At 62.1% G+C, this 21,339-nt stretch overlaps 2 protein-coding genes across 2 annotated transcripts; one reads left to right on the top strand and one right to left on the bottom strand.

Annotated features, from left to right (window-relative positions):
- Positions 1–780: 780 nt before the first annotated feature.
- Positions 781–9,270, bottom strand: LOC126637269 (phosphatidylinositol 3,4,5-trisphosphate 5-phosphatase 2-like). Its single transcript, XM_050310389.1, is given in 26 exon segments — positions 781–1,412; positions 1,489–1,570; positions 1,681–1,836; positions 2,028–2,115; positions 2,283–2,371; positions 2,455–2,571; positions 2,654–2,743; positions 2,844–2,925; positions 3,146–3,234; positions 3,517–3,616; positions 3,700–3,838; positions 4,004–4,100; positions 4,210–4,327; positions 4,607–4,803; positions 5,212–5,314; positions 5,502–5,608; positions 5,799–5,913; positions 6,004–6,111; positions 6,335–6,421; positions 6,554–6,641; positions 6,791–6,931; positions 7,017–7,068; positions 7,071–7,157; positions 7,274–7,412; positions 7,939–8,002; positions 9,134–9,270. Coding segments are annotated over 26 exon segments (3,198 nt in total). The 3' UTR covers positions 781–886.
- An 841-nt stretch (positions 9,271–10,111) lies between these two features.
- ARR3 (arrestin 3) lies at positions 10,112–20,605 on the top strand. The gene is made up of 15 exons (XM_050310905.1): positions 10,112–10,128; positions 15,350–15,380; positions 15,692–15,752; positions 16,114–16,158; positions 16,465–16,664; positions 16,775–16,834; positions 17,065–17,132; positions 17,434–17,569; positions 17,651–17,735; positions 17,861–17,933; positions 18,431–18,568; positions 18,690–18,773; positions 19,052–19,075; positions 19,153–19,210; positions 20,465–20,605. The coding sequence occupies exons 1-15, from the start codon at positions 10,112–10,114 to the stop codon at positions 20,567–20,569; spliced, it is 1,185 nt and encodes a 394-aa protein (XP_050166862.1). The 3' UTR covers positions 20,570–20,605.
- The last annotated feature ends 734 nt before the right edge of the window (positions 20,606–21,339 follow it).

Genomic DNA, 21,339 nt, shown 5'->3' with positions numbered 1-21,339 from the left:
CCGGCAGCCCCCCTGCCCCAGGCGGGTCCCAGCAGTGCCCGCACCCCGGGGCGCTGCCCCGCTGCCCCCCAGCCCTGCGGGGCCGTCCTGGGGACAAAAGGTGGCCAGTGCCACCTTGAGGCCAGCGCGGGCATCGTGTCCCCAGACCCGGGGCCACCTTGGGTGTCGCAGCAGCCGGGACACTGCGGGTCGGGGTGTCCCTGTGTCTGGGGGTAGCGTGTCCCTCGCCCCCTGTGCTGCTCAGGGGGATTCCCTCCTCTGCGAGTGCAGTGGGCGAAGGGCGGGTGCTGAGCTCACCTGGCAGGTTTGTGATGAACGAGGATCGCGGGGGCCAACGCGTGCACCCCGAGATGTGCGGGGGCCGCGGCCGTGAGCAGGAGGGCTTGGGGGGAGCAGGGGGGCAACCCGGGGATGCGCGGCCACCGAGGGAGGACACGGGGGAGCCCGCGTGTGCAGGGCTGAGGAATTGTGGAATTGTGCCACCATGGATACCCGCGAAGGCAGAGCCAGCCCGTGGGACCCCCGCGGGACCCCGGGCAAGGGCAGCCTCGAGGGGCGGGGTGTGCAGGGTGCCCCATGGAACAGTGGGAGGAGGGGGAATGTGCTGGAGCAGCCGGGACATCGGGAGCTGTTTTCCCCGGCTGGAGCGGCCCAGCTTGGTGCGCTCCCTCCTTCCCCTGTGCAGAACCAGGTGTGCACACATCGCTCCAGCCCCTGAGACTTTATTCGGGATAGGGATAGCAGTGGGCATCCTGTACGGAACTGGCGCCGCGGCCTCGGGAGCGGCTGCTGTCGGGAAAGTCCTCTGGGAATGCCGTGGGAGCGGGGCTGATCCGGGAGGAGGGAGCAGCTGCCGAGGCCGCAGGCCGGGCTGGGGTCGGACGCGCTACATCCTGGCAGGCTGCGGGTCGGCCGGACGGGGCCGAGCCTCGAGGTCCAGCGCACCCAGCGCTCCCCCCTTCCCGGGGGGCCTCGGCAGCTCCCGGCAGGGCCGCGGGGGCGGCTGCAGGACACGCTGGGGCTGGCGCAGCTCCTGGATGTCCCCTCTGCCCTCGGGGGACACCGGGCTCGGGTGGGTGGCCACGAAGCAGCCCCCCAGCCCCGCCGCGTCCCGAGCCAGGATGGCCGATTTGGGTCTCTTGTGGTGGCCCACGCCGGGGGGGCTGAGTGGGTGCCCACAGGATGGGCTCGGTGCCACGCGGCGGGATCGGCCACCCCGCTGCTCCTCCCCTGGGCACGAAGGGACCCGCGGCCCGGGGGGGCTCCGGCGCCGCTGACCCCCGGCTGGGCTCTCTGCCTGCTCACTGGGGGCTTCGCCGGGGGCCGGCACCCACGTGTTGGGGACCCCCTCGAAGATGAAGTAGGCTGGGTTGGTGTAGTCGGTGGCCTCGGGGAGGCTGCGGGGCCGACTCCTGCGGAACGGAGCGGGAGAGGGCTCAGCATCCCCCATGGCCGCTGCTCGCGGCGGGGCTGGGCCCGGTCGGGTACCTGAGGCGCTGCAGGGCTGGTTTGGGGCGCAGCGGGGCCTCTGTCACCGGCTCAGCATCCTCCTCCTCAAAGCTGATCCACTCTGCAAAGGCACCCAAGTCTGGGCTCACCCCAAGGCTGGGGTTCAGGGGCCAGTGTGGGCACGGGCAGCCCTGTGCCCAGTGCTGGGAGGGACTGGGGTGCCCCCCATACCATAGAGCCTCTCGCGGGTGCTGCAGCGCTCCGTGGGCACCCGGACCCGCATCCAGCCGCGCACGGAGCCCGTCTCCTCACCACGGTGGAAGAGGAAGGTCTCGAACTGCTGGGCTGTGCTGCCGATCATTGACCTCAGGGCAATGCAGCACTCGCCTGGGGGCACAGGGCACACCGGTGTCAGCCCGTGGGGGGCAGCTGAGCCCCCCGTGTGCAGCAGCGCTCTGGAATATGTTGGGTGCCAGCGTCCCTCCTGCCGAGCTCCAGCTGCCAAACCTGACAGCCAGCAGGGTGTTGTTACCTGTGGGGCTGAGCTTGGCACCCCCATGTCACCATCCTGCACCTACCGTAGGACTCGCAGCTCTCCACGCCCTTGATGCTGAGGAGCAGGTGCTGGTCCCCCAGGTACTCCAGGTCTGGCAGGATGGGGTTCAGCTGCATGTGGAGAGGGGGTGCTCTGGGGGCTGCTGCAGGGTAGGGGGGCACAGGGAGGCTCTGCCCTGGGGGCGGTGACAGCCCCCAGCACCCCTTGGGGCTCAGGGTTTGGATTCAGAGGGAGGGATGGGGAAGAGGAGGCAGGAGGATGCTCCAGGGCTGTGTACCACAGGCAGATGCTTTGCGGACCAGCCCAACTTGAGGAATCCTGGGATGTCACAGTTCTGGAAGGTGTTCTCCCCACTCCGCTGCATCTCTGTGGGGCACAGCGGGGGCACAGCTCGAGCAGGGCCAGCTCACCCCCCTGATGCACCCCCAGCACCCCGGGCACCCCCTCACCCTCCAGGCAGTAGGAGTGGAACTCGATGTAGCACTTGCTGCGGCTGGTGGTTTTCAGGATCACCTCGATGCTCTCCCACTCGATGCAGGCCAGCGCCTTGGGGCTGGAGCCAGGGGCTGCAGACAGGTACCAGTGGGTGAGTGTGTGCCAGGGCTTGCCCCAAACTGGGCACGGGGGTGACACATCCCAACCCCTTACCCTCCTTGGGCACAAACTGCGACGTCACTCCCACCTCGAAAGTGGCAAAGACGGGCGAGTGGTCGCTGGTCACGATGTCATCGGTGCAGCCTGGACGGTGGCAGGGGGCAGCTGGGTGACAGCCCCCAGCCTTGGGGTCCTGGGCAGCACTGGCCACCCCAGGCTCCCCCATCGCTGGGTTCTCACTCACCGTAGGAGTTACAGACCAGGTGGGTCTCCGGGTGTGACTTCCACAGGATGCGGTCACACCACGAGGGGACGTTGATCCTCACCTAGAAACGGGGAAAGCACCTGCTTCAGATCCCCTCAGGTGTGGCTCCCCCAGCCCAGAAAGGCCTTCCAGCACCCCAAAAAGTGAGTTCCCTCCTGCCCAGACCCTCTTTGGGGAGGAAACAGGATGGTGTGGGGCGGAGATCACCATGCAGCCCCTCGGCACCCTGCTGTCACCATTCCCAGAGATGCCCTGTTTGGAAGGAGGCTCCAGGAACTCACCCCCGTGGGCTTGAACTTCTGCCACACGTAGGTGTCCCGGGAGCCCCGCTCGTACCGGTACGTGGGTGGGAAGGAGATGTCACCTTCACCTGGGAACAGAGACATGGAGGTGGCACGGGGGCCATTGTCCCTGCCTGTCCCCACAGCAACTGTCCCTGTAGGGTGTCCTGGTCCCCATGGGAGGCTCACACCAACAGCTGGCACCCCTGGCATCGTGCACATCAAGGTCCCCCAGGCTCTGGGCACCCTGTGCAGGGCTGTGCCAGGACAGGGGACCCCTGAGTGCTGGGGGTGGCACGGGGGGAGGGCTGTGGGGACCCCGGGTGCCGCTGTCCCAGCGGGGGGAGCAGCACCCTCGTCCCCACACTCACTGAACCGCAGGAACACCTTGTTCTTCTCCCGCTCCAGGTTGAGCTGGTCCACAGCCAAGAGGGCTTGAAACTCCTTCTTGGTGACATGAGCAAGGATGTCCTGTGGCGAGGGGGAAGGGTTGGTGAGTCCCAGGGGCTCCTCTCGCCCTGCTGACCCCGGCGTGGTCCCTGGGGGGGTCCCACCTCCACGCCCATGTCCAGGCGGTAGTTGAGGTCCCCAAACCAGAAGAGGTGGGTGAAGCGCAGGGTGAGATCGAAGCCCCCCAGACGTTTGTCACCCAGGACCAGGGAGTGCAGGATGTCACTGTAGTTCTGGTTACGCCTGTGGGGGGGACGGCAGCACCGTGTGAGCCACCCTGTGTGAGACACCTCATCCTCATCCTGCCCCTTCTGGGTGGGGACAGGGACAGCCCCTCAGCACTCCTCCAGCCCCCTGAGACACCCACCTGCCCTGGGGCAGCCCCATCCCTCCGAGCCCCTCCATCACCTGTGGGTCTTCTCACTGCCAGAGGTCAGGTGGCAGTTGATGAAGCCGAAGGAGGTCCCGTTGAAAAGGAAGGAGACACCCACGGCTCCCTTGTTTCCTGCAGGGATGTGCTGCCACTGAGCTCTGGGGGAGCCCAGAGGTCCTGTCCTGGCCCTTGGGCTGTCCCCTCACTCTGGGCATCCCATGCCATGCCATGCCATCCCTACCCAGCGTGTTGGCAATCCCGGTTTTCACGCTGGAGGTGTGGACGTGGCTGATGCGCCGCTCGTGCTCCGGCTTCACCAGCACCACGATCTTGATGCTCCAGAGGCACTGCAGGGCCACCTGTGGATGGGCAGGGGGTGAGCCTGCCTGCCCCCCACACTGCCCCACGGCCAGGGGTGGTGGGGATGGAGGAGCAGGTAGGTCAGCCAACCATCCCTGACTCCAGGGCCGGGCACTCCTGGAGCCCATGGGGCACGGGAGGTTCCCTGGGCTGCCTTTGGGGTGGGAGAGGGCCCCGGGGCGGTGGCTGTTGGCAAGCAGCCCCCTGAGCCTGCTGGGGATCTTTGGGCTGCGGGGATCAGGTGCCCCCTGGCACGGCAGGGGGGTCCAGGAGGTTACCACTCGGTAGTCGATGGCCATGAGGGTCTTGAGGGAGGCGCGCAGGAACTCGACCCACTCGCGGTCGCCCAGGGAGTTCTCCTGGGTGCCGATGACGTAGATGTCGTGGGGGATGCAGGCCGTGGTCTCGTCCTGGGTGCGCCCCAGGCCCCTGGAGGTCAGCCAGGAGGCCAGGGAGCGGGGGGGTGGGGTGCTGCCTGCGGGCAGGGACACGGTCACCGGGGAGGGGACACGGGCCCGGCTCCTCGAGCCCCACTGCAGCCCTTACCCTGTGCACCTCCAGGAGCTGCTGGCGTGGGAGGCATCGTGCCAGCCCCGTGGCTCACCCAGGTCCATCCCAGACTGATGCTGGGATTTACAGCCCAAAACCCTCCCAGTATCCCAGCTCCTCTGTTTTGCCAGCACCCACCAAGTGAGTGGATCATAATGGGACAGGCAAACCCAAAAGCAGCCAAGTTGGTGTCTTCTCCAGCCTCCTCCTCCCACCAAGGACCAGCTCTGACCTGAGGCTTCCCGGGGTGGCTCCCTGCAGCCCTCACCTCCCAAAACCCACCCAAGCTCACAAGAGCCTCCCAGGACAACAGGACCTTCTGCTGGCCCCTTACCCATGTTCCACGTCCCGATGTACACCGAGATGAGCTCAGGCTCATCCAGGTTGGAGTGCTGGATCTTCATCAGCTGCAGCAGCTGGCAAAAGGCCTCTCGCTTCTGTGGGAAGATGAGGGTGGGTTAGTGTCTCAAAGGGGAAGAGGGAAGGCACAGTGCCTTGGGATCAGAGGAATGTCACTCCCACGTGTAGGAGGGGTGGTCTCAGCTCTGATGTCATTCATTTGCTGCTTCCCAGTGACTCCATATTCCCCCAGCACCCGCAGTGGGCACAGCTGGTGCCACTTACCCTCGCACTGGGGAAGATGAAGTCCCTGCCCAGGCTCTTCTGGGACTCCCGGGCCCACACCAGCCTCACCTTGCTCTGCACACTCTGGTACTTGATCAGCTGCAGGACTGAATGACGGGTGTCAGGGGGGCACTGGTGGCCCCCACCCCCCACTGTGGGGGTTGCAGGCAGCGTGGGATGGGGGGCAAGGTGTGACATGGTCTGTGTCCCATTACCCTGGCGTCAGGCCTGTGCCAGGGAATCCTACAGCCCCAAAGGATCCCACTGGCAGCTCATGGGGGATCAGCAGCCCCTTACTTTTGTCCTGTGGGATCAGCTCCTCCGGGGACCCGCTGCCCCACTTGGTGACGGCCACCGTGCCCGCCTCCACGTCCACCAGCAGGACCACGCGCTGCGACTTGCCCGCCTTCACCTGCACAGGGGCACGTGGCTGCCGGCTCTGCCCCACCCCTGCCCTGCCCCAGCAGCCACTCCAGGGCCCTGCTGTGCCCCCTGCCCTCACCTCGAAGCTCTGCACAGCCAAGGGCTTGGCAGATGGGGGAGGCCCTGTCACCACGCTGGGCAGCGCCAGGTTGTGCCTCGACACCATCTCCTGCAGCGACTTCAGCACCTGCCGGAGAGAGGGGCACTGGGCTGGGGGCACTGGGCTAACTGGGAGCCCCGGGCACCCTGCCCTGACAGGCACCCTGGAGCTGTGCCACTGCCAGCAACTCGATCTGCTGGAGGGCTTAATTGAGGTGAGAGATTTGCTGGATCAGAATTAACCCCCGGCCCGGGGCATGGCTGTGCCTCCCCCTGCACCCAGCCTGGCACCGTGGCGTGGGGACAGGCACCTTCTTCTCCAGCGAAGAGAGGAGATGGTTGACAGCGGATATCTTGTGGAGGAGCAGCTCAAGGTCTGGATCGCCAGTCAGGAGGGCCTGAGGAGAAGGATGGATATTTCTGGAGCAGCACAGTGGCACTGGACTGATGGATTCCTCCTGGTGGGTCTGTGCTACACCCCAGGATGTGGGGAGATCTGTGGAAGCAGCTGTGGCCGTGAGGGGACTCACCTGCTCCCTGGCCGGGCTGCGAGGGGACACAGGGGGGTCGAACACCCTGGCCAGCATCTCCAGACCAGCCAGGGTGAAGTCGATCTCACTGCAGGGGAGGAGAGGAGCGGGTCAGAGCCAGCGTGGGCATCTCCCGAGCCTTGATGGTGACGCTCAACCACCATAAGGGGATGGGGACAAGGCGGGTGACCCTGGGGGGTGTCTCTGCTCCAACCCTGCCACTCCTGGCCCGCTGACCTGTGCAGTGGCCGGCAGGCCGTGGCCAGGGCGGTGCTGAGGTGCCGCAGCTGGGGGTGCCCAAGGCTCAGGGCCTCCGGGTCCAGCTGCACGTGGTGGTTCAGGTACTCGGCCATGAAGCCCGTGAAGTCGCTGGCAGGGCTGCAAGAGGGATGGGCATGAAGACACCCCCTGGCCATGCCCATCCCACCCCCATGCCAGCCTGAGGTGGGCAGGGGGGCGTTACCTGCTGTGGATCTGCTCCTGCAGCCTCTGGTGCAGCTGCTGTGGGATGTGTGTCTGGCCGGCCGTGGAGCACTGGGCCACGTGCCCACCGTGGCTGGCACCGCGCTGGCCGTGTGCCCCCCGCCCCGGCCATCCTCCCTGTCTGTGGGCAGAGTTCAGACAGCTCAGTGGGACCCCTCCCCTCTCCCGGCCTGGCACAGCCCCCTGGCCTCCTCCCCTCCCGGCCTGGCACAGCCCCCTGCCCCCTCCCCGGCTCACCCAAGTCCTCGTTGGGCGCCCACCGTGCCCGGTGCACGGGGTAGAGCAGGGGGGTCACCAGCCCGTTGTTGGGGTGCTGGTAGGCACAGATCAGGTCGTGGAGGGTGTGGAAACACTGGGCTTGGATGCCCTGGATGGTCTGGGAGGCAGAGGAGGGGAAGCACCATCACATCCTATCCTCTGCCAGGGGACCCATGGGTGAGGACCCATGAGGAGCATGGAGACATCTGCCTCATTCAGCAGGCACAAACCCCCAGGATGCTTTTCAGGGTACAGAAAAGACAGCTGCAGAGGGCTGGGTACCAGGAGAAACCCTAAAGTGACACCAAAGAGGAAGTGAAGCTGAGCCAGCAGCCAGGACAGATGCCTTGGGGACAGACAGGGAATGGGGTCTGCGTGTCCAGGCTGGGGCAGGGCGCAGTGGCAGGAAGGGGAAGAGTGCTTTGCTATGAGGAGACATCTTTGAGGTGAAGGAGTGGCTGCAAAGGGCGCACATCCTGTAGCTGGTGCAGAGAACAAACCACAGGCTGCGGCTCGTGGGGCTGGGGAGGGTGAGGAGCACTCCGGGCCCTCCACAGCTGCATCCTGCCCCAGCTCAGGGGCACTACCCAGGGCAGGAGGGACACCCTGGGGGCACCCAGTGCTGTGCACCCCCACACACCCACCTGCACTGAGAGCAGCCCCTCGTCATCGGGGAGGATGCGGTAGGTGTGGACGTGCCGCTGGAACCTGGGAGAGAGCAGGTGAGGGTCCCCCATGGCACTGCCCATGGCACTGCAGGCATGTGGCAGCGCTGGGGACCCAGCTCTGAGGCAAACCCCCTGTCTCCTCTGCAGAGGGGGGAACTGGGCTTGCATTCCTGGAAATAAAAGCCTCACCCTCCCCTCGGGGTGTGTGCCCCTTGCAGGGAGGATGTGCAGTGTCCCCCTGCCTCCAAACAGCACAGACATGGCACGGCCAGGACTCCACCAGCATTCCCTGGGGCACCCACAGCCCCGTGGTTCCACGTGGCACTGAGGGCTTTGGGCACATCAGAGCCCTCACTGTGCTCCCCATGGCTGTGGCAGCCTGGCTGTGCTCGCCCTGAGGCCACTGCACATCCCTGCCTGTGCCACCATCCTGTGCCACTACCCTGGGGCATCAGCCTGGACTCTGACTCGGGTCCTGCACCCCCCGGGGTCCCTCAGCACCACGTGTTTGTAATTTTCCCACACATGGTGTAGGGAGGGGGGGCATCCTGCCGAACCCGCCGACACACACGTGTGGCTCGTGGGCAGGAAGGGTGCAGGCAGGAAGGGTGCAGAGCAGGAAAGGTGCAGGCAGGAGGAGGGGTGCAGGCAGCAGGAAGGGTGCAGACAGCCCCAGCAGGCAGCTCTCAGGGGCTGTACCCCTGATTCCAGCTTCAGGGATGGTGAGAGGCCTCGTGCTGGGGATGCAGCCTCAAAGTCCCAGCACTGGAATTGCTCACAGTGGGCATCGTGGGCCTGATGTGGCCATGTTGGTGGGTGAAGGTAGAGGGGATGTTTGTTTTTGCAGAGGCTGGGAGGTGTGTGCCAGCCTCTCCTGCTCCCACGAGTGTGGCCAGGCCAGTGGTCTGCCCAAAACAGCTCAGCCCTCCTTGGATTTTGGGTTCTCCCTTCAGCAGCCACAGTGCTGGGCAGGGCTGCTGGCCCAGGCTTCACCTGCTCCCAGGGACATAGGGGTTCTCCAGAGGTCTGACCTGGGGATCGCTCAGAAATCCCGGTGCCAGGGAGCTGGCACCCTGCTCACCCCACTGGGGGTCTGGCAGTGCCTGGAGCAGGGAGAGGGACAGAGGGATGCCAGCAAGGGGCAGGAGAGAAGCCGGGAGCAGGGACTCACAGGAGGCACAGGGCAAACGCCCCCGCGACCGACTCGCTGTCCCGCACCAGGAAGGAGCCGTCGCGCCCGGCCCTGGCCAGCAGCTCCTCGGCCACCACCCTGCTGATGTCCCGGTGGTACCAGCTGGCTGCTGCCATCCTGCTGTGCCCTGTCCCTGTCCCTGCCCCGCATCCAGCTCAGCAGGGCCTGCTGGCCACCCGCTGGCCCACGGGGGCTGCTGAGGGGGGTGGCGTGGGGGTCCCCCGGTCCCCGAGCAGCGGTGCTGGCCGCAGGTCCCAGCGAGTGAGGGGCAGCCCCTGAGGGGAAGCTCATGGGGACAGGGTGCCCCACGGCCAGGCAGCGTGGCAGGAGCAGGTTGGCAGCTGGTGGAGGCTGGGGGTCTGGATAATCCTCATGGTGAAGGCTCCAGCCTGCAGGGAGCACAGGGCAGGTCAGTGAGAGGATCAGTCCCATGGGGGAACAGGATGGGGCCACCATCCTGTCCTAATGCATGGCAAGGACAGGCCATGCTGGTGCCCCGGGGGCACACAGGGGTCTGACCCCACCAGACACACTCACCGTCCCTCTCAGATGCCGTAGGGGCTCCTGGGGCTCCTGCAGGGTGCTGTGGGCAACGAGCTGAGCTTTTCGGGTGCAGCCAAGGAGCAGCAGAGCCACGATGCTGCCCTGGCCTCTCTGGGCTCCCTCCGGTGGATCACAGCAGCTCCCTGCCAGTCACGCTGCCCACTGGGGTGGCATCATGGGGCCAGTGCCCACACTGATGGCCCCAGTCCCACTGGCCGGGCCCACCCACTCGTGCCCCGTGTCTCTCGCTCTGTGGCAGAGCTCTTCCTCCTTCTCTTCCTCCTCCTCGCCCCTCCTCCTGCCACAGCCTTGCTAGCAGGGGAAGCCACGGCCCTGCAGGCTGAGCACGGCAGGGGCAGCAGGACCACTCCTGGAGTGCCTCCAGCCCCCTCCTGCTGTGCTTTCTCCTCGGGGATGATGGATGGGGCAGAGCCACATCCCTCAGGCAGGACCCTGGGAGAAGGGACCGCCAGCAGTGTAGGACAGCAGGAGGCCCCTGAAATGTCCTTGGACTGGTGAGCAGGTGGGCACGTGGGCAGGGACTGAGATGCCCCTGTGTGGAGATGGAGCTGCTGCAGGCACCAGGCGCCCACGGTGGCACTCATGTCACTCCAGCTGCCTTGCCTGCAGGCAGAAAGGAGTTGGGGTTCTGGGACTCCCGGGAAGGGGCCGGGAAGGAGAGGATTTGCCAGCGGGACAGGGCTGCAGACGGCACCGGGGCTCCCACAGCTCCTCGTGGCCATGTGCGAGCAGCCACGCATGCAGCGGATTGAGCTGTGCAGGGTGATTAGCGCCAATTAATTACAGATGAGCAGCAGCCACCGTCTGCTGCCCAAGTGCCTGGCAGCACCACGGCTGCTGGGGGGGAGAGGGGGCAGCGGGTTCCTGCTGGAGGAGGATAAGGATGAGAATAGAGCGCTGTGCCGAGCCACTCTCCTGGCCGTCCGCCACCCTCAGCATCCCAAACTGATCCCTGCAACCATGAGCCAACACAAAGGGACCATCACCCACCTCCTCCCGCCCCAGCCACCAGTAAAGTTGTGCCAAAAGCCCCTGTGAGGCTTCCTCCTGGATTCCCAGCCTCGAGAGGAACCTGTGGCCAGGCCACCAAGCAGTCGGGCCACCCTCTTGATTTTGGGTTGGTGGCTCTGGGCCACGTGGCAACGGGTGCATCTCTTGCCTTGGGGGCACACAGTGGGGGTGGGTTTGTGCAGGGACAGTGGCTGGAGCCCCCCATCCTGCTGGGCACCCCCATCCTGCCAGAGGCCCTGTCCCACCGGTGCCGCTCCCCCCGTTACTTAACAGCGCATCAGTAATTCCCGCAGCGCAGAGATGCCTGTGCTCACTAATGCCATCCACGCCTCTAATCCGGATCAGGGGAGGAAGCCCTGCAGCTCTGAGGGGCTTTGGGAATCAGCAGTGCCTGCTGTGAGTGTTTATGTAAGGTGGCTGCCGTGCACAGTGCCAGAGGCCCCGGCGCCTGGGGAGCTCTGCCAGCACCTGGGCACAGGTGTGGTTGGGAAGGCGAGGTGGGATCAGCGGTGCCAGATTCCTGGGAGGCTCTGGCTGCACACAGGCCCCCTTTGGAGGGCAGACCCTACGGACACAGGGGGCTTCCCTGGTGGGGCAGGACATTCCAGAGCACTGCCCATCAGGGGGCCCCCACGTGTGTCACCAGCCCCACGTCCCTGGTGTCAAGCCCCTTTGGAAGTGGCTGAGCTGTGCCTCACGCAGCACGTGGACCTGCAGGGATGGTGGGACGAGGCAGATGAGAGGAACTTTTGGACATTTATTACACATGAAAAAGGAAGAAGGCCTCTCTCATTTCCCTATTATTTATAACACTGCTTCCTTTGCTGGCACTTGATTTGGAGCTCAGTGAGGGAGAGGATGTGGTCTCTGTCCACCTCACCACTGTTTTGGGGAGGGGAAATATCTGTCCCCCAACTTGGGGAAGGCTGAATCCATGCAGCTGGGACTAAGCTGAGCTGAAGCCATCCACCATGAGCACTGCTGTCCACCCTTGCCATGCTGGACAGACCCCACAGCCTCAGCCCTGGAGAGCAGCACTGGGCACAGGGCCCTTACTGGGAGTGTAACAGGGAGCCACAAACACAGAGTTCAGGATTAGGTGCCCCAGGGCATGGCTGGGCAGCAGGTGTCCAGGTGGGGCTGCCTTCTCCTCCTCCTCTTTCACCCTGCAGCGTGAAGGTCACAGTTCATGTGACCCCCTGACTGTGGCAGGAATAGTGCCTGTTAATCTGCACCCTAAGCAGCTCTCCTGTGTGCAATTAGAGATCACAAGTCCCAGCCCCAGGGAACGTGTGCTGGCAGATAAAGCCCTGGCAGCAGGGCTGCCATGCTGTGGTGGCTCCTGGCTGCTCTCAGTGGCTCCTGGTGGCCCAAAGGGCTCGGGACACAGGTGGGCTGTGTTGGGGAGGAGTTGGTATCCAGGTGATGAAGGTTGTGGAGCTGATCCAGGGTGCTGGGAGGAGGTTGCTGGCAGTTCTGGGATGGAGGTGCAGCAGTGAGCAGGGACATCCTGACCTCAGTGCTTAGCTCTGGAGGCTGAGCCAGAACCAAGTGCATCCCCAAAGCATCTGGGTGAGCAAGGAAGGGCTTGAGGGATGCTGGAGGAGAGGAGGATGGGTGGGGCCTTGCTGGAGCAGTTTGCAGCTGCCTCAGGCTGTCCTGGGGATCTGTGGCCCATCTCAAGAACCAGCCCCTGCAGCCATCCCCGTGGGAAGGGAATCCCACACTCCAGGGTGGCTGTGGGAATGCTGCTGTCCTGGCAGGCATAAGGTACAGCCACTCTGTGCTTTGCAAACCTTGAATTAATGAGGTGTTAATTGGGTCAGGCAAGGCCAGCCTGTGGTTATGAAATGACCAGGGCTGAGCAGGTCATGCTGGGGGACAAGTGGTAGGTCTGTGTCGCACCACCCAAGGGTGGCTGGTCCTTCCCTGGTGATTCAGGGAGGGGGAATCCTGCCAAGGCCTTCACCCCAACATCTTGTGCCCCTTGGCAAGGGTGCCCCATGTGCCTTGGACCTCGAGGTGACCAAGCCCATGGGCACGCTGGTCATGCAGGAAGCTGTTTGTGCCTCCATCCATCTGTTATCCAGCCAGGCAGGTCTGTAAGGGAGGGAGAACACGAGGAATGTCCCTCACTCCCCTCTGCCATCTCCATCCACCTTCATGCCCAGGGCTGGCCCAGCTCCACTTGCCATGGGAGCAGCTGTAGAGAGCCCCTGTGGGAATCTGCACCCCTTCTCACCGGGAGCAGAGCTTCCACCTCAATTACCATCACCTTGCTCCTAAGCCCCTTGCCAATCCCCATAAGCTGCTTTCCCAGGGCTCCAGCAGCAGGGGTATTTTTAGCCCACTCTTACTCACGAAGCGTCTCCCCAGTTAATCAATTAATAGGATTCTTGCCCAAAGTCCCTCTCCCACACTCACACACAGACACACACCCCCTGCATCCCCAGCCCAGGCTGAGTGGGCGAGATCAGATGCCAGGGGAGGGACAGCCAGGGGAGATATAAGAAGCTGCAGGACTGGGAGCAGCCCGTAGTGACTGGGTGGCACTGGGACGTGCTGGTAGAGGAAGAGGAGAGCGTCTGTCTGTCCATCCACCTGCCAGGTGAGTGCTGCCTGCTCTGCTGCCCAGGCCCTGCCAGTGCTTCAGGGCTCTGAGTTTTGGAAAACACTCGGGGCAGGGATATTGGTGCCAGACTGGGGCTGGAAGGAGGGTGGTTTGGGGCTGAAATGGGAAAAAAGAACAGGATTTCAGCATGGCTAAGCCAGGGGGCGTGGATTGGGGGGCGTGGTAGCAGCGTGCAAGAACTTAGCCAAACCAGGAGGGGTTTGAATCCCTTCTCTGGGGCCTGGGAGGTGCAGAGGAGGAGCTCAGCTCTCCTCTCCCCCACCTGTCATTGCTTCATCCCCAATTCCCGGGGTCTGGAGAGGTCTGAGCTCTCTGCTCCCGCTCCCTTCACACCTCCTCCTGCTGCTGCCCAAGAAACCCTGCAGGTGAGGATTCCTGAGCTTCCCATCCCACAGCACCCAGGGGCATCAAAGATCCTGAGCTTGGGACTGCTCCCTTGTCTTCCCGTGGGAAAGAAGATCATCTCCTCCCAACATCCCAATCCCTCCTCTCTCACCAGCATCCCTGTGCTTATTTACAGAAGCAACTCTGTCCACGTGCCCCCGGGACTTAACAGCCTGCCAGGGCTTAAGCTCTGCTCATGTCAGAGCTGCCTAACTTTAAGAAGCTGAGCTCATCCCACCCATTATCCTGGTGAATTGGCTGGTGATCTGGGTGATATTTACGGATTCATCCCGGACACCAGGCAGGAGAGAGCAGGACACAGGGAGCAGCTGGGCAGGGCTGGGCAGAAGGGATGGGGATGGAGGGACCTTGTGCCTCGACACCCCTCTTTCCACAGGGCAATTAAGCTTCCCTTGACCTCTCTCCCTGTGGTTTCCTCATTTTCCTGTGAGTGACAGGACAAAACGTGCCCGTTCCTGCTGTTAAGCCATGGCAGCCAATTTCCTGCAGACAGGGAAAATCCATAACGTTGAAACTCTGCAAGGCCTTTTGTTCATTTTCTCACCTTTCCCAGCCTTGAACCTGCTCCACTGGAAGTCACCTCTGTGCTTCCTATTTTAAAGGAATCACAGAATGCTTTGGGTTGGAAGGGACCTTAAGGACCTTCTCACTCCACCTCCCACTAGCCCAGGTTGCTCCAAACCCCATCCAACCTGGCCTTTGATTCTTCCAGGGATGGGGCAGCCACAGCTTCTCTCAGCAATTTGTTCCAGTGCCTCAGCACTCTCCCAGAAAAGAATATTTTCCTAAATCTAATATAAATCTACTCTCTTTCACTTTGATCTCTGGGACATCACTCTCCCTTCTTCTCCTCCCCACCACCTTTTTGGCCAGGGACGAGGGGCTGGCTCGGCCCTGCCAGTCTGCAGCTGCTCCCCTGTGCTACCCCAAAACTGGGCAGCCCCAGCTGAACCCAGAGCTCCCGAGCTCTGCAGAGGGGACAGGCCCAGCAGTGCCACGTCCTGAGGGCTCTGCAGTTTCCTGGGGTGTGGAGGATGTGTCCTGCTGGGGGCTGCCCCTTCCCCACCACCTCACCCAGACCTCCCCTCCTCTTTCCCCACAGATCCCCCTGCGCCGCTGCTGACTGAAAATGGCAGAAGCAAAGTAAGTGTCTTTATTTAATTATTTGTGATTGGGATGGAGCAGGGCCCTGCAGGGCAGCAGGAAAGGGAGAAGGAGTCCGCCTGCTGCCCCCACCCGCTGCTCCCAAGGGCTGGAATGTGAAATCACAGCAGGGGCCGTCATGGAGCCAACAAAGCCCCTTCTCTTTGTAATTCATGTTGATTCTTCTCACTCGCCCTTAAGACACAGCAAATTCATCCCCTCCTCTGTGGTCACCCTGAGCTCGGGAGCACAGCATGCCCTGGGTGGGGGTTTGGCTCTGAATTCACTGAATTCCAGGAGGACAGGACACCCAAGCAGGCTCTGGGGTAGCTCTTGGTGGGGCAGCACATTTGCAGGGAAACCCCCATCTCCCTGCCCTGGCTGTGCCCCATCCAGCCTTGCCCAAGGCATTCCCAAATATCTGTCTCTTCTCTCCACAGGGTGTTCAAGAAGACCAGCCCCAACACCAAGGTGAGTCCAGGGCCTGTCCCCAGGTGTGATCAGCCCAGGTGCAGCCTGTCCTGGGATTCTCCAGGGTGAATCTGCCCATGGGACCCAGGCTGGGTCTCCCTTCCCTTTGAGGTCTGATTGATTCCTGCCAGATGTGCCAGGCCAGGATGCCACTGCAAGACTCATTTTTAAAATAAAAATTAAAACCCACGCTGATGTGACCCCTTAACTGTGATGCCTGGTCCAACACGGTATTGAGCCCCACGACACAACTCAGCACTACAGAATTTGGGCCCATGGCAAATACTGACCTGCTTCCTTCTTCCCTCCAGCTTTCCATCTACTTGGGGAAGAGAGACTTTGTGGATCACGTGGACTCAGTGGAATCTGTAGGTGAGTAGCTCTGTGCCCACCATGGAGGTGGAAGCACAGGCAGGGGGAGGCCGAGAACACCAGTCCCTGTGCTGGTGTCTGCTTATCTCTGCTTTCCACTGGAGCAGAAGGAGCAAACATCCTGTTTTCCTGCAATTACTCTTAAGAAAAATGGTGGGGAAAGGGACAAAGTCCCTTTGTGAAACAACGCAGCCACGCTGCTGGGGGAGATGCTGCAGGAGGCATCCCCATCCCCTGACCAGCAGCTCCCCTTGGCCACCTTCCAGCTGAAAAGTGGATTATTTGAGTTTCAAACACTGTGTTTTAGGAAGAATCTTCCCCATGTGGGTGAGCTCACTGTTCCTCCTCTGCTTCTTTGCAGATGGTGTCTGCCTGATCGACCCGGAGTACCTGAAGGACAGGAAAGGTATGGATACAGAAACCACAGGGAATGAGGGGAGGGGATGGAAACCAGCTCTGAGCTCCCCCATGACCCAGGGCTGTGCTCAGGTGAAAGCTGCAGTGTGTTGTGCACAGCTCGTGTTTGGCAGGGCCGCTCAGCACAAAGACGTGACGAGCCCTGTTGGGTTTATGTTCAGTGCCTGAGCTCCAGCTCTGGTAACAGTCACATTTCTGCTCAAGGATTGTTAAAAGAGGTTTCCTTTCTTCCCTGTCTACCCAACCCCTCTGGGCCGTGTCTCCCCCCATCCCACCCTTCCCTGGCCCCTCTCAGTGTACGTGACCCTGACCTGCGCCTTCCGCTACGGCCGCGACGACCTGGACGTGATCGGGCTGACCTTCAGGAAGGACATCTACGTCCAGACTGTCCAGATCTTCCCACCTGTGCCGGACCAGGCCCCCAAAACCCTCACTCCCCTGCAGGACAAGCTGCTGAAGAAGCTTGGGGAGAATGCCTACCCCTTCACCTTCGAGGTAGGGGCTGCTCAGCCCTTCCTGGCCGTGCTCCCCCATGGAGCGCACTGGGATTTATTTCTGGGCATGCTCTGTATTTCCTTTTCTCTCTCTTTCCCTATTCTGTCCAGATTGCCACCAACCTGCCCTGCTCCATCAGCCTCCAGCCCGGGCCAGATGATGAGGGAAAGGTGAGCTGCTGTCCCCAGCCCGTGTCCCCTGGACCTCTCCTCCCCGGCAGGGGGTTAAATTGTGGGGTGCTAAAAACGAGAGTTGATTCCCTTTATGGGGACGTCGCCCATGGGGTGAGGGGTGGGGAGGAAGGATGGCTGGAGTCAGCACCAGGATCTCCAGGGGAAGGAACCCAAACGTTGGGCAGCCCCAAGCCCCTCCTGCTCAGTGACCACACGTGTTCCCCCAGGCCTGCGGTGTGGACTTCGAGGTGAAAGGATTTTGTGCTGAAAATCTGGAGGAGAAAATTCACAAGAGGTATTTTCAAGAGATCCTTTTTCTGCCCCGTGGCCCTAAAACTGAACCACAGGATCTGTTCTGGGGTGACCAGCTTAGAGCTCAAGCCAAGGGCCTGCTGTCAGTTTGTGTCACATTTGGGTGGGGTATTCTGCCCGAAATAGGGGCAGTGGTCCCACGGCACGTCCTAAGAGCGGGTTGCAATGTGCACCCTTTGGCCGGAGACCCTGTGGTGTCCCCCAGGAGAGTCCCTGTGACCCCTGGGAGGTGGTGTGGATGTGCCCCTGGTGGGGCACTGGGGGTGAGCCCTGCCCTCCCACAGGAACTCCGCGCGCCTCATCATCCGCAAGGTGCAGTTCGCCCCGATCAGCACGGGGCCGGCCCCGAGGGCGGAGACCACCCGGCAGTTCATGATGTCAGACAAGCCTCTGCACCTCGAGGCCTCCCTGGACAAGGAGGTCAGTAGGGAGCTGTCCCCTGCTTCGCGCCGCCCCAGGGTTGGGGACCAGGTCATGTAACCAAACCTCTTCCCGCTGCAGATCTACTACCATGGAGAGCCCATCAACGTGACCGTCAACATCAACAACACCACCAACAAGATAGTGAAGAAAATTAAGATCTCAGGTGAGAAGGGGCACAAGAGGCACATCCCGGCACCCAGCACATCCCGATCCCCCTGTCAGAGATGAGGACAGCGTGTCTGTGCCTCTGCCACGCCACCAACACGGCTCCCTCTTGTCTGCCCTCAGTGGATCAGATCACAGATGTGGTCCTCTATTCCCTGGATAAATACACGAAGACTGTGTGCACCGAGGAGATAAAGTAAGGAGAAAGGGGCTGCAGGTGATGTGGCATCTCAGCCAGAGGGAGGAAGAGAAGGAAGGAGGAGAAGGATGGGAGAGGGATGGGGAGAGGGGATGTGGGAGACAGTTTTACACCAGGCAGCAAAAATATCAGGGTTAGAAGAGCAGGTGCAGAGGAAGCAGAGGAGAGGGAAGGCTGTGGCCTCTGTGGCCCAAACACAAGCTGGTGGTAGCCAGGAAGGTCCCTGGGGAAGGTGCACAGCTGCCCCCTGGCTTCTTCCTCTCCTCACTTTGCATCTCTGAGGGCAGCCACAGCCTCTGCACCCCTGAGAACGAGGAGGGATGGAGCAAAGGCTGGGGGGAGAAAAAAAGAAGTGGTTGTAGAGAGGAATAAAAGGAGGAAACAGGCCCTGGCAGCTGCTTGGGGAGGGCTGGCTCTGCACAGGTGACTGGGGTGATGCAGAGCACCCACCAGGCTGGTGCTGGCTCTGAGCCCTCCTCTCCCACTCCTCCCAGTGAGAATGTGGCAGCCAACTCCACCTTCTCCAAAACCTACTCTGTGACCCCCCTGCTCTCGACCAACCGCCACAAGCGAGGCCTCGCTCTCGATGGGAAGCTCAAGCACGAGGACACCAACTTGGCCTCCACCACCATGTGAGAGCTGGCTGGGCTGCCCCTGCTCCCCACTCCTACAGCTTTCCACTGCTCAGGGGGGGTGTGGATGGGACCTGTGGGCAGCACTGCCCCTCACTGCTCCTCTCTGCCTTCCCCCTAGCCTGAGACCCGGCATGGACAAGGAGGTGCTGGGCATCCTGGTGTCCTACAAAGTGAAGGTCAACCTGATGGTGTCCCGAGGAGGGTAAGGCTCTGTGGGCATGGGGATCAGGGACTGTCCCCTGGGGCTGTGCTGGGGGATCTTGCACCCCCAGGGAGACGGAGAGGGGACTCAGACCATGGGCCCCGTCACCCCTGCCCTGCTCCCGTGGTCTGTGGGGCAGTGGGCTGCTCTCTTACTCCCACCCCTCTGGCCCCATCACCCCTACCCCCAGTCATCTTCTGCCCTATTACAAAACAAAGTCTAACACCTGTCCCCCTCTGCCTTGGCTGATTTCTGTGCCTTCTCTCCTGCTGCCACAGGATCCTGGGGGATCTCACTTCCAGGTAAGGGGAGCTGCCAGTGGGGCTGGGCAGGGTGTGGTTCTGGGTGGGATCACTGACAGAGGTGCTTTTCCTTCCAGCGATGTCGGTGTGGAGATGCCCGTCATCCTCATGCACCCGAAGCCTGACGAGAGTAAGTGGAGTGTGGGATGCTGCTGAAACAGGGGGAGGAAGAGGCAGCTCTGGTTCAGAGGGGAACCAGTGAAACAACCCTGATACAGCCTGTGCAAAGGGCCCTGCTCTGCTCTGGCTGTGGGGTGGGCACAGCTGTGTCCTGGAGCAGGCTGGGAGCAGTTCTCCCCAGAGCACCCTTCCCAACCTCCCTCTTCCCAGGAAAACACCCAGGCATTAAGGAGAGCTGTTAGCTGGACTGTCCTTTCTGTACTAACCTGCCCATCTCTCTCTCCCCATCCTTTCTCTCTGTGCTGTGCTTATCATGGGACTACAGCTAAGATAAGGTAAAGAGATATTCCCTCCAACACACAAACCACACAGATCTGCCCCTGTCTGTCAGAAGCAGCTGGCAATGCTCTTCCAGCCACAAGTGCCACCACTGGACATAGTGTCCCCATGGCCTTGATCCCCACACTGAAGTCATATCCCTGTGCCCTTAAATGCTCCCTAGCACCAGGGACCTTTTCTCCTCCTACCACTTCATCTTATTCCAGCTGAAGCCACAGCTGGGGTTGCTTCCTCTGGGAAGCCACAGCGTGCCAAACCCATTCCTGGCAGCCACAGCCCTGGCTTGTAAAACCCCAAAGGTTTTGTGTCTGGTTACACCCTGCAGTGGGACACGAGCACTGGGATTTGGGACCTGGAAATCCAGGCTCCAACTGCAGGCTGTCACACCAACCCCTTTCACACTATCCCTTTCCCAGCTCAGCAAGGATATTTAAACTTCCAGAGGAGCAAATCTCTTGGCCTGTCCACACCAGGGCTTCCTGTAGGCTTTGCCAAGTCATTTCACATTCACAAGCTTCTGGAATCACTTTTGCTGACTCTTTTTTTCTGTTTTCTTCCCCCACTTTTCACTTTGTGGCTCTCCCTTGCTGCCACCTGCCGCTCACCTTTCTCAAGGAAGTAGCTCAGCTCTTTGTTGCCACTTTAGTTTATTTTCCTTCCCTTTTTTTTTCCCCTTGACAATGCAAAACGTTGTCTTGAAAAACACCAGAAGCTGCAGGCCCAGCTCCTTGGGCCTCACAGGCTCACAGTGGAGCCAGTGATGGGGCCTGTGTTTGTGTGCTGGGGTCAGGCTCACAGTGACCTGAGTGTGCCCTGTGGGGTGATGAGGCCATGGTGACCACAGTGCTGTCCCCAGGAGGAGCAGGGGCCCAGCAGGGATTTCCCCTCCTCGCTCTGGTGTATCCTGTGTTCTCACCATGCTCTGCTCTCCCTTGCAGTGCGGAGGACATTGTCATCGAGGAATTCGCTCGCCAGAAGCTCAAGGGAGAGAAGGATGATGAAGATGAGAAGGAGGAAGCTGAGAAGGAGGGTTAAGCTGCTGGTCCCACACGGCCTGGTTTGGGATGTAGCTGCCTGTAGCGTTCCCCACTGTGCCCACATGGTGCAGCCCCTCAGCCCCTCACAGCCCCCATAGGTGCCCCCCTCCCTGGGCTCCTGGCACCCCCTCCAAGCCCTGGTAGCCGTGGCAGGAGTCGCTGCTCCTCATCCCGGGGCTGCCGTGCAGGAAAGCCCCCCGGTGCTCCCTCTTCCCATGGTGCCAGCGAGGGGATAGGGACAGGGTGGGTGTGGCGGCCCCGGCAGAGCACGTCACCCACACCTCTGTCACCTGCCCAGCTGTGCCCAGCTCTGTGACACTGATCTCAATAAACCTGCCCGGTGCCCAGTGCAGGCTCCGTGTCGTGCTGTGGGGGCGTGGGGACCACCCAGGGCTGGGGGGGAGCCTGAGCCTTTGGGGCAGGGGCTGGGGAGGGGTTGAGGCACTGCAGGACCCAGGGGAGCTGTTCCTGTCCAGGTCCCCAGTACAAGGTACAAGCCAGGCCCATCTCTGGTACAGCCCAGGGGCATCCATGGTACTGCCCAGATCATCCCAGTACAGTCTGGGTGCCCTCCCCAGTACAGCCAGGCCCATTTGCAGTACAGCTGGGCTCCCTCCAGTACAACCATTCCAGTACAGCTGGGCTCCCCCCAGTACAGCCATCCCAGTACAGCTGGGCTCCCCCCAGTACAGCCATCCCAGTACAGCTGGGCTCCCCCCAGTACAGCCATCCCAGTACAGCTGGGCTCCCCCAGTACAGCCATCCCGG

This window comes from Myiozetetes cayanensis, unplaced genomic scaffold (genome assembly GCF_022539395.1).
Source record: "Myiozetetes cayanensis isolate MyiCay16 unplaced genomic scaffold, myiCay2020 scf15, whole genome shotgun sequence".
Lineage (NCBI taxonomy): Eukaryota > Metazoa > Chordata > Aves > Passeriformes > Tyrannidae > Myiozetetes > Myiozetetes cayanensis.
This window is presented reverse-complemented; position numbering and strand designations above follow the sequence as displayed.

Coding starts and splice junctions, on each gene's coding strand:
- ARR3 (XM_050310905.1), top strand. Junction 17,570..17,650: donor AGGCCTCCCTGGACAAGGAG/GTCAGTAGGGAG, acceptor TTCCCGCTGCAG/ATCTACTACCATGGAGAGCC. Junction 17,736..17,860: donor GAAGAAAATTAAGATCTCAG/GTGAGAAGGGGC, acceptor GTCTGCCCTCAG/TGGATCAGATCACAGATGTG.